Source organism: Glycine max, chromosome 9 (genome assembly GCF_000004515.6).
Source record: "Glycine max cultivar Williams 82 chromosome 9, Glycine_max_v4.0, whole genome shotgun sequence".
Taxonomy (NCBI): domain Eukaryota; kingdom Viridiplantae; phylum Streptophyta; class Magnoliopsida; order Fabales; family Fabaceae; genus Glycine; species Glycine max.
The window spans coordinates 1,055,898-1,066,945 of record NC_038245.2 but is presented as its reverse complement, the minus strand read 5'-3'; the positions used below and the strand labels follow the sequence as shown (position 1 = coordinate 1,066,945).

The 11,048-nt window shown below is 32.5% G+C and overlaps 2 protein-coding genes across 2 annotated transcripts; one reads left to right on the top strand and one right to left on the bottom strand.

Moving 5' to 3' along the window:
* The first annotated feature begins 394 nt into the window (after positions 1–394).
* Positions 395–5,097, top strand: LOC100819062 (nudix hydrolase 2). Its single transcript, XM_003534902.5, has 9 exons — positions 395–808; positions 1,882–2,108; positions 2,763–2,828; positions 2,962–3,099; positions 3,568–3,645; positions 3,727–3,777; positions 3,858–3,892; positions 4,339–4,447; positions 4,757–5,097. Exons 1-9 carry the CDS (start codon positions 697–699, stop codon positions 4,955–4,957), a joined length of 1,017 nt encoding a protein of 338 aa, XP_003534950.1. The 5' UTR covers positions 395–696; the 3' UTR covers positions 4,958–5,097.
* A 3,944-nt stretch (positions 5,098–9,041) lies between these two features.
* On the bottom strand, positions 9,042–9,933 carry LOC100305641 (H4 superfamily). Its single transcript, NM_001251469.2, has one exon. It carries the CDS (start codon positions 9,863–9,865, stop codon positions 9,332–9,334), a length of 534 nt encoding a protein of 177 aa, NP_001238398.2. The 5' UTR covers positions 9,866–9,933; the 3' UTR covers positions 9,042–9,331.
* Between the last annotated feature and the right edge of the window lie 1,115 nt (positions 9,934–11,048).

The window sequence follows — 11,048 nt, the reverse complement described above, 5'->3', positions numbered from 1 at the left end:
TCTCTATTCTCCAAATTTACATATTAGTTAATCGAAATTTTGATAACAATATAATCTTTCCGTCGACAACACATGACAAAAATTAGGATGACAATTAGGTCCAACAATACCACATATGATTAGTTGTTTGAGTTAATAGAGAAAAAAATAATAAAATAAATTTGTTGCACTTTTTTAAAATTCAAAATTTATTTTTCCATCTTCTAGGTATTCAAGTATCAATGTCTTACAAATTGAATATTTACCCAAACTTGTAATTCATGCTAAGATGTCCTTTAATTTACCCTCTCAACCTCACAAAAGGACTTGATTGTTGCTATATTAACTTATTATAAATTTTTTTACTAGGACTTAACGGAAATATTAGATAAAACACAAAAAAATGACCTCTCAAACTGAATTACGGGGGTCTCCTTTTGTTGGTCCATAATGACGAGACTATCCCCACGCTGCCGTGTCCACTGCTCCACCGCTTCTCTTCCTTGTGGCTTGAGCTGCTCCACAAATAACACGCCAATCTCATTCCTTTGATTTTTCAACTTTCAACGTCAAATTTCGATTCAGTAAAATTTCAGTTCCTAACGCACTCGCTCGCAGGTTCATTACTTGGCCAGACAGACAGACAAAAAAATGTTACGATAACGTGTTGCGCTTGTTGTGGGTTTGGAATTGGATTCATTCAAACGAGTTAACAACATGCTCAGATCACTGCCGAAGCTCTCACTCCTCTTTTCCTCAGCTAGGAATCCCCATTATCTGGCAAGTGTTCAGCGTTTCATATCTGTAGGGAGAAGAGCAGCTTCAAGAGGTAGGTATGTTAAACTGAAACCAATTATCCAAACCTGATTACAGTGACCCGGTTTCGAATTCTGTTTCTTTTTTCATTTGGGTATCGTTTGTGACTGCCAAAATTCAACCTTTTTTTATTATTGGTTCCAACGTGCATGTCTGTCTCATTTTTTTAAATATTTTTTAGTGAAAATCGATTTTTTATTATCTTATGATTTGAATATTAATGACTAATCTGGACACACAAGCGGACAGTGATGGTTTTGATTTGGGTCTGCATTTGCTGGGTAAGCCTCACTAGGCTTGTTATTGGGTGATTTTTGGGGTATTGTTATGTCTCGGCACCAATATATACTGTTATGTCTCACCAATATCCTTGAACACCAGTATATATGTATGAGTTTTATTTTTATATACAACTAATCAGAAATGACTTTATACGTAATTATTATAAAACTCCACAAACTTATCCATTTCAGAAATGACTTTATACGTAGTTATTATATTGTTAATGCGTTAAAATTAAATTTTACATGTTTATATAGATAGTCTTGTTTAGCGTAGAGAATCATTCACTTCATTGTGGCACATTTCACCCTACAATTCTGTTGTAAAAAATTGTGATTCTGAAGTTGTTCACTTGTAGTGAGTTTTTGTATTAGTTGCAACATCCCCTTTGGAAGTTTTAAAAAGGAGAATTGCTTTTACTTCATTTTCCTGATTTTTCCCTAAGTTCTCCAGTCACAAGGTCACTGTTGCTCTTTTTTAACAATTGTGGAGGTTACTGAAAAATGAAGAAAATAAGAGGTAACTGAACTCTTTAAGAAAATCACGTTTTTTAGCTGCAAAACTGTTCTACAGTCTGAAACGAGTAATTCGGTCATTCATTTGGTACCATAAAAGTTTGTTTATATATTTTTCCTAATCAGTTGGGGAAAGTGGGCTATCAGGACGTCTTTGTTTACACTGGATACTGTTTCCCTTTTATAGGGAATGCTTAATAATTATGTTCAGGTTTGTTTGGAATTACTAAAATTAAACTTGTCTTTTGTATAGAGTCTAATGCTAATTTTTCTCACTTTTCCTTAATAGTCAAGATTGGAGTGGCAAGCACTGTTCCTATACGATCCATGTCTACTTCAACAATTTCATCAGCAATTACATCAGAAACGGCTGCAGAAGATCAAGTTCAAAGGGTTAACCTACTAAGATCAACTGATGACAATTATGATGGTGTTATTGTGGAACTGGATCAGCCTATGGATTCTACTACGTTCATCTCGATCCTTAGAGCTTCAGTTTCTCATTGGAAGAAGCTGGTAGGTAATCTTTCTAATTAGTTGCTTGATGTAATTAATATATGATATCTGATTTGATTCATTGTCGGAAACATACTGGTCAAATATTAATAAAATGTAAGGATTTAAAACTAGGCATGATTAGGAACTCATGTTAAAGAATACAAGCAGACAAATCAGGTATAGATGATTTCCATTCTACTAGCCATATATCCTTCTTTAAGTTTCTTTGCATGGCAATAAGTAACATATTCTCTTCATCAATGCATCCAGACACATACATGGAGTTTTACTTTTAAGTGGCTTTAGTTTCTTCCTTTGTCACTAACCTGCCATTCAGTATATAGATCATTTTTATATATTCTCATTAAGTTTGGTAGGTATTGTCGAAAATGTATTCAATAAAAAATGTCAGCTGACCCTTATAATCCTAGATTAGCAATTTTGATCTAGTGGAACAATTTTCATTTTGAACTTGCATTAAGCTTTTTGATTTAATAATCTCAGTTTCCTGCCTATTTTATTTTGCAAAACAAGCTAAAAAGCTTGTCATTTATATACAACAAAACTGGAGCTTTTTTATCTGTAATGCAGTCTGTGTGAATTGAAAATGAGAATCTAGAATCTGTCACTATCTTTGTTTGTTTGAGTTAATGAATCAACATTGTCATGCAGGGCAAGAAGGGTGTTTGGATAAAGTTACCTATTCATTTAGTCAATCTGGTTGAAGCTTTAGTTAAGGTAACTAACTTTATTGCTTACCTTAATGATGATGGTTGTGCTTGAAATGTTTGGTTAATGAAAATTGGAATGCTGTTAATGCAGTTAGGTATCAATTCTATTATTAACTTATTTCCATGACACTTCTATGCAGGAGGGTTTTTGGTATCATCATGCAGAACCAAAATATTTAATGCTTGTATATTGGATTCCAGAAAGTCCAAGTACTATTCCTGCAAATGCCACACACAGGGTGGGCATTGGTTCATTTGTCATGAATGAAAAACAAGAGGTTTTCCCCCACAATCAATCATAATATAGTGCAACTTCATAGTTCATAATCAGGCTTATACTTAATTGGAAGGAATCTCTTATTGTTTGAGGGCTATATCTTTGGCAAATACTGTTATGCCTGCCCGTCCTGTATATTGATAAAATGATAACATCATAGATTAGGATGAAAAAGAACTTTTAGATCATTTGAGATAGCTGAAGGGAAAAAGCAACTTGCTTCTCATTTATTCATAGGAAAAAAATAAGTGATGAATGGACTGCATCTTTATTGTTTATTTTAGTTTTCTCTCTTTATTTTCCCATCCATTGCTCCTGCTTAGTTTTATTCTTGTCAATTTCTGTCTGGTAGGTCCGTTATCAGAATTTTCATTGGAAAAGGGTATCATGTCTCTCACTAATAGAAATTCTTCAGAATTTAGTTCTATTGGCAATTAACATCTCATTTTCTACTTATTCAATGGTTTAGGTCCTAGTTGTTCAAGAGAATAGTGGACTATTTCAAGGAACTGGAGTCTGGAAATTCCCTACTGGAGTTGTTGATCAGGTAGATTTGTTGGATATCTTTCTCATTACGGTATAAAAATCTATACTGTGTACATATAATCTACTCATTCAACCTATTCAGGGAGAAGATATTTGTGTAGCAGCAGTAAGAGAGGTCAAAGAAGAAACAGGGGTAAGTAACCTCATTGCTGTACTAATTAAATGTGGACCATTGTTCTAGGCCTAATTATTCTGGGTTCTCTCAATTTTCAGGTTGATTCAGAATTTGTGGAAGTATTATCATTCAGGTGGCAATGTTTATGCCAATTTGTATACTTGATGGGAAGTTCCAATGATTGATTGTGGAGACTTCAAATAGGAGATAAAATCTTCAAATCTCATTGATAATGAATTTAGGGAATAGGGACTAATGGAAGGAGGGGCAACATTAGTCCAGAATCCTACAGGGGATGAGACAATTCTTAATGACACATTTACACCAGCTGCAGGATCCATTTTTAGGTCTTGTGGTGCCAAGCATAAGTATTAAAGCTTGCTTATGTTAACATATGCATTTTAAGCAATACAATTGTCTATGAGAGAATATGTGCTTGAAAAATATTTATATATTGCAAATTTGTTACTTGTCAATAATCTAGGGACTTCTTTCTTTTGAAGTTTCTTAGATTCTTGTGAGTCTACAATTCAGATGACTGAATTCTTTTCTTTTTTCATCTGAATATCTGATCAACAGACAAAGTCATAATTCGTTCTTTGAGAAGTCAGACTTATTCTTCGTGTGCATGTTGCGGCCTCTTTCTTCTGACATCAAAACACAGAGACTAGAGATTCTGAATGCACAGGTATGTAAATTTTAGTTGAAGCCAAGCAGTGATTATGGTTTGTTTTCCATGTGTCTTTCAAAATGTTCAATGCTACGGACGGTAAAATACTAAAAATATCATCATTTTTCTTACTCTTTCCATTGTTAAGCTAGCATTTAAAATCTTCTTCCCCTACTCATTAAAAAGCTTTCTTTTTCGAAATTTATTTTGATCCATTCTAGTCTGGAAATAAATTGTACTAGTAATTTTGAAAAGGATCCCGAGGAAATGTAAAATCATTATAGACAAAGGCAGACAACGATTTTTCATATGATTATTCTTCTGCAGTGGATGCCATTTGAGGAATATGCAGCTCAGCCATTCATCCAAAAGAGTGAGCTTTTGAAGTACATAAATGATACATGTTTGGCAAAGATGGGTGGACAATACTCTGGATTTTCTTCTGTACCTACGTCATCAAACTTTTCTGACCAAAAGAATTACTTGTACTTGAGTGCTGGGGCCTTAAAGAGCTCCTATTCTTCATAAGCATCATCAAAGGGTACACAACTAGAAAGGACATTCAATTAATTTGTATTATTTGATTCATTATGTGAACAATGTCTGTCTTCAAGAGGGAAGTTAATGTAATTTTACCATAAGTATAGGCTTTGCCATTTGAAAGCAAATTCAGTGATAAGAACATTTAGTTGCTGTCAAGGACGGTTAGAGAAAAGTTAGACATTCAACACACGGTCATTTTTGTAGTAATACATGATTATTTAAATAAATAAATAAATAAACTAGCATAAGCATAGAAAAGAGTATCGTCTGGATAAAATTCTCTAACAAAACTTACAGGAGAACAAAATAATAAGATAAAATGAATTGACTTTTTTATAGAAGATAAAATCACTTAGCTCTTTTGTAAAAAAAAAAAATCATTTAACTTATTTAAAAGTTTAGTCTTACAACTTAATTTTAATTAATGAAAAAACTTACTAATATTTACTTTCTTCTCATAAAAAAAGTAAATTATATTTGTACCCCTTGAGCTTTTTTCAAATTGTATGCAGCATCACTTTTTTTTTTCTATTCTTACGTTAATATATTTTATGGTTAAAATTATTATATTGAATTCTCGTATATGTTATATTAACATTTTGTTAATGTTTGAAAATATATTAGATCGGCATCTTCTTATATATTACACTAACATTTCTTATAAGAAAGGTTATCGATTAAAATAGTAAAAAGTATGTAATTTTATGAAACCTCGTTCTGATTAGTGTAATTTACTAGAAAAAAAATTACCGGAGAACTTTATCCACACAAATCTATATATAGTAACGAACAGAACTGTGTGTTTTGGTGAATATGACTGTGGTTATGAATTATGATGATCCTGTTCTGCAAGTTATTTTGGAGTCATGCAGACATCATAAAAGAACTTGCATGAATGTTGACATCATCCGTGACTTTGGTAGCAGCTAGTTAGTGCTGATAGTCATGCGCGCACATTTTGTGCTGCTGTGCACAATATTATTTGATTAGTTTCACAGTGCTGAAAAGCAACGGTGGGTGGAGTGGACCAATCACTTCCCAGTTTTTTTGCTGCTTCTCTCCAAATGCTATTATCATATATTGATATATGCCTTCTTTACAGCTAGCCTCTTTGTTCAATAAAATACAATTTTTATCTCTATTTACTCCGTCGCTAATTTTGATTCTCATACAATAAAAAAATACAATTTAGTCTCTTAATTTTTTTAAGATCAAGAATATTGATTTAACCTCCAATTTTAGGATATTGACCGTCTATAAAAACACTGAGGCCGTTAAATCACTGACATGTTTATGTAATGTTGAATTTTTTAAAAGTCATACAATAAAAAGAAAAATAAAGAATTTTCTTCCTTTTTGTTCCTTAAACTGTGAAGAGAGCTCCATAAAGATAACTATTCCTTACTCCAATCCTACTTAAATTAATTAACTCCACAAAGATAACTAATCCTTTATCTTATCCCAATCCCACTTAAATTGTATCATTTATGGCAGAATTAATAATATTCATAAAGCCCTCTTGTCAAGCACCTGTTATCAAACAACAAATGTGGAAAGGTACATGAAATTTATCTTATTTTAAAAGCTAGCTTTGGATGTGAAAATATGTTAAGATCGAGGTTTGGTTTATCCATCTGTTTGCTTATTTTTATTTTTATATTTTTTTACCAAGTCACTTTTTTCTACTTTCCCTAGTACTAAAGTTTGAAGAAGAGCAAAAGGAAATCAATTTATGATTTCACGTAGACCCACACATGGACCGTAAATAGCACAAGTAAAGACATATCCTTCACCCCTTCACCTATATTCTAATAATTTGCAAAACAAAACGTCCACTATCTTGACAAAATAACAAAATCAATCATACATTGAGATTAGACTCCATTCAAGACTTTTGTGTGGCCCTTCCTTCACGTGTAGTTGAAGCGTCAATAGATAACGCCTTCTTCAGAATGAAGAAAACTAATTCACAACCCTTCGGGGCCTTTTAAGATTTTTTTGCTTCGATTTCTACCTAGATGCTATTGTTTTACACAAGAATCTAACCTAAGAGGCCAATGGCCAAAACGTCCTTTCGGGGAACATATATTCATTCCCTTGACCAAAGACCATTCACCAATATGAATTTAAACAATTGAATTGTGATCCTAATTAACGTCGTTGTCTCTCTCTCTCTCTCTCTCTCCTCTGTGTATCTATAGATATGTATGTATAGACATCTAGAATAAGGGCATGGTAGAGACAAGAAAATGAAGAAATATCGTTATAGTTGATAGCACTGATTGAAGAAAGGCCAATTAACTCCGAATAACACGGAACTGTTGTCTCTTGTTTCTGCTTGGTGTTTGTCCGCATAGAATATGAACACATTTACACAAGTCTATACTTTGCTTCAAAGTTTTTGTTCACTTAAAGTCTTAAATTTGTAAAACATTTAGATATATTACTAGCTTATAAAACGAGCATATCCAACTCAAAGTTTGACCGAATACATTCATGCAAAATAATCACTCAAATGATCTAATAAGACCCTAGAAATTCGAACGAGTAAACAAGCCATTCAAAGTCAAGATCTTTTCGCATTGTAATTTCTTTTTGAAATCATAGGAAGAGTTATGTATTACTATTGCGCAATTATTATTAATGTATTATTATTTAACGGATCAGATAAATTTCATATTGATAAACATACCAAGAAAACCTTAAGCTTTTTTTTTAAGAGAAAATCTTAAGCTATTCGTAACAAAAAGATTATATAACCGTGTAAATAAATTAATTAGTACTATTTTAATTTTAGTAAAAAAAATAATCCTCTTTATTTAATTAATTACCTTAGTAGCAACACGGGTTCTTAAAGCACTAGTTATGAATCAATGTATTAGATTAAAATCTTGTTTGTTAAATTACATTTACTTATTTTTTTAGAAGTAAATTGAGTAATACATATACATATATACACACACACACACACATATATATATATATATATATATATATATATATATATATATATATATATATATATATTTAATTACTTTTAAAGTAAGTTAACAACTCACCAAAAATAATCTTGTTGTTAAAGCATTACTTTTATATGTTTAATATAATAGTTTAATTTATTTTTTAACTAATATCTTAAGAATATTCGATTTTTTAAAACAATTTTATATATTATACATTAAATAAAAATATGAAAATACATTAAATGCATGCTCTAAAAAGTTTTTAATTATTTTAAAATGTAAGTACGTACTCCTTTTATTTTATTTTTTGTTTTTTAAAAAATATATATTTTTATTGAAATTAATTTCAAACTAAAAAATTTATGCAGATATTGTTTTTCTCATGAAAATTATCACGTTTGTCGTTTTAGAACTAAAAGAGCCAGCATCCGTGAGGCATTAGACCATTTCAGGTCGTAACAAAAAGGTCATTATATGCGCCGCTGTCTCTTAGGTTTAAACATTTTTTTTCACCAAGATATTTATTAATTAATCTAATAGACAGAAACTATTTTTTTAACTGTATATATTATTTAAAGTGAATTTTAACTCTTAATAAAATATTTTCCATATACATAACAAACATTCAAGCTTCCACCAAAAAAAAACATTCAAGCCTTATTAGTCATATATGTTAAAAATCAGTTTGGAGAAGTCTCCCCATTTAATATCCGGTCCTATTTCAAACAAGATTAATTACCTTTTTTTATCAATAAATAAGACTACCTTAAAAAAATACATATAGAGATACAAAAAAAAAACTAATTATTAATTTACTGTGTCTCTTGTGTTATTTATTGCATTTAAACTAATTTTGCTACTCGTTCTTTAGCCTCTTCTGTAGTCATTAGCCCAGTTGACCATCAAGGGACACATACATACGTCATATTGAACTTCTAAAATTGAAAACTAAAAGACAAAAATGGTATACAATAGTAATACTATTCATATATCTGTTATCTCAGAAAGGAGAAAAAAAAAAAGGCAGAAGCAGCAGGTAGTTAATTAATTTCAAAGTAACGTAAGAGTAATTTCCTCCGTTAATTTTTCATTATACATGAAAAAGAAAAAAATCCGAACCTAGATAGCACCATACTAGCTATACGATCAGCAAACAAAGCCATAGTCCTGCCCTTACACAAAAATCCATAGAAAGAAAGAAGAATACAAAAATTCTGTGTATGCCACATATGCCACATCACCATCCACATTAATGTCTATATTCTCTCAACAAGGAAGTTTCAAGCAATTACAAGCTGGAGCTGGTGTATTTCTAAAACCAAACATATACGAATATAAATCTTATATCATATCATCCTCATAATAAAATCAATTAAGCTTAAACAGATGACACATGCTATCTAGTTCTTGCAGAAGATGCTGATCCAGATCCATACACGTGTCCCTGGTGCTGGTGCTGGTGCTGGTGCTGGGGCTGATGCCCCATCATCATCGTCATCATAGGAGTTGCATGACCATGGCCATGGCCATAACCCTCATCCCTCTCATGTGGCCTTCCCATCATAGCGGTTTTCTCCCCCTCCATCTCCCTATACTTGTGCAGGTAAATCTTGAGAGGATCCACGTAGTCCTCGAAGCCCAGGGTAGTCATGGCCCAGAGAAGATCGTCGCCGTTGATCGTCTTCCTCTTCTCCTTCTGGCACTTATCGGAAGCCTCTCCTGTTATGAAGCTGATGAACTCCGACACGCACTCCTGCACCGTCTCCTTCGCCTCCTTCGATATCTTCGCGTTCGCCGGCAACGCCTTCTTCATGATCCTGCTCACGTTTGCTATTGGGAGGAACCTGTCTTGCTCCCTGCAACCGGACAACTCGTTGCTCCCGCTCGCGTTCCCCGTGTGACCTCCTGACTCGTTGTCGGACTCAGCCATGGATATCTTTTCTAAAGACTCTAGACAAATCCCACCAAACCATATACAACCTTATTATATATACACACATATGTTTTTTTGCTATATATTCTATTTATACGTAAAGTATTGATATCACTCACTGCATATATCGACTCATGCAAACTTATTCTAATTTAACCACCAACGTATTTAATTAGGCTAACCGAATGTGTAAGTTATATAAATTCTTTATTATCTGTCTTCGATTTATCATCTATATTAAAATACTCGTAAACAAGACTTTTCGTTTAGAATACTTTTATCTAGCTGACTCAACTTGAGTAGATTGTCTAGTGTGAACTTGTTTTTATATAAATATAAAGTATTAATAACACTATTTGACCTAGCTAGCAAGGGTGTGAGAAAAAGGCCGTGACGTGTACTATATATTAAGATTGGATTGTGGGTGTCCTTGGATTCATCTAGACCACAAGTGATCAACAAGATTAGTCGTGAATGATTGAGATTGAAGAAGTTAGGGTTTGAGAGTGAGGATAGAATTAAATAAGGAAGGTTGGAGTGGGAGAAGTGGGTGAGTGGGGGAGTTTGGGTGTTGGTGTGTATGTGTGGGTTGGATTGGAGAATTTGATTAATTAAGAGGGTATAATTAAGTTGTTTGGAGTTGATCAATTAATTATGTTTTATTATTATGGAGTCGTGGATGATTTGTGGCCGTTGGTTTATGTGATAGGTCAATTAATTGACGCGTATGTATGCTTGATGTTTAGTGTTGGATTGAGGCTATACTAGTACCTTAGGAACCAAACATCCACGTCGATGTTGAATTGTTTTGTGCTAAAAGGAGACAAGACCTCCTAAGCTGTCTTCTGTAGGACGGCTCGTTGCCTCGATCGGCTCATGAAGGGAGAAAGCTCAAGCCTAGCCTTAGACATCATTTTATGGCATTCTCAATATTTTTTAATAAAAAGTTCCGAAATATATTAACAATTAAAAATAAATTACATGTAACTACCTTGATTATCTAGAATAATAACCGCATTAATTTATTGAATTATTCACCTTAAAATAATTTAGTTAAAACATTATAAAGTACCTTAGTTAAATCATATATATATAGTTAGCATATCTTATGAGAAAAAATAATTAGCATGAGAGGATTGAAATTTGATATATAATTAGAAGGATTGAAATTTAATGTCAA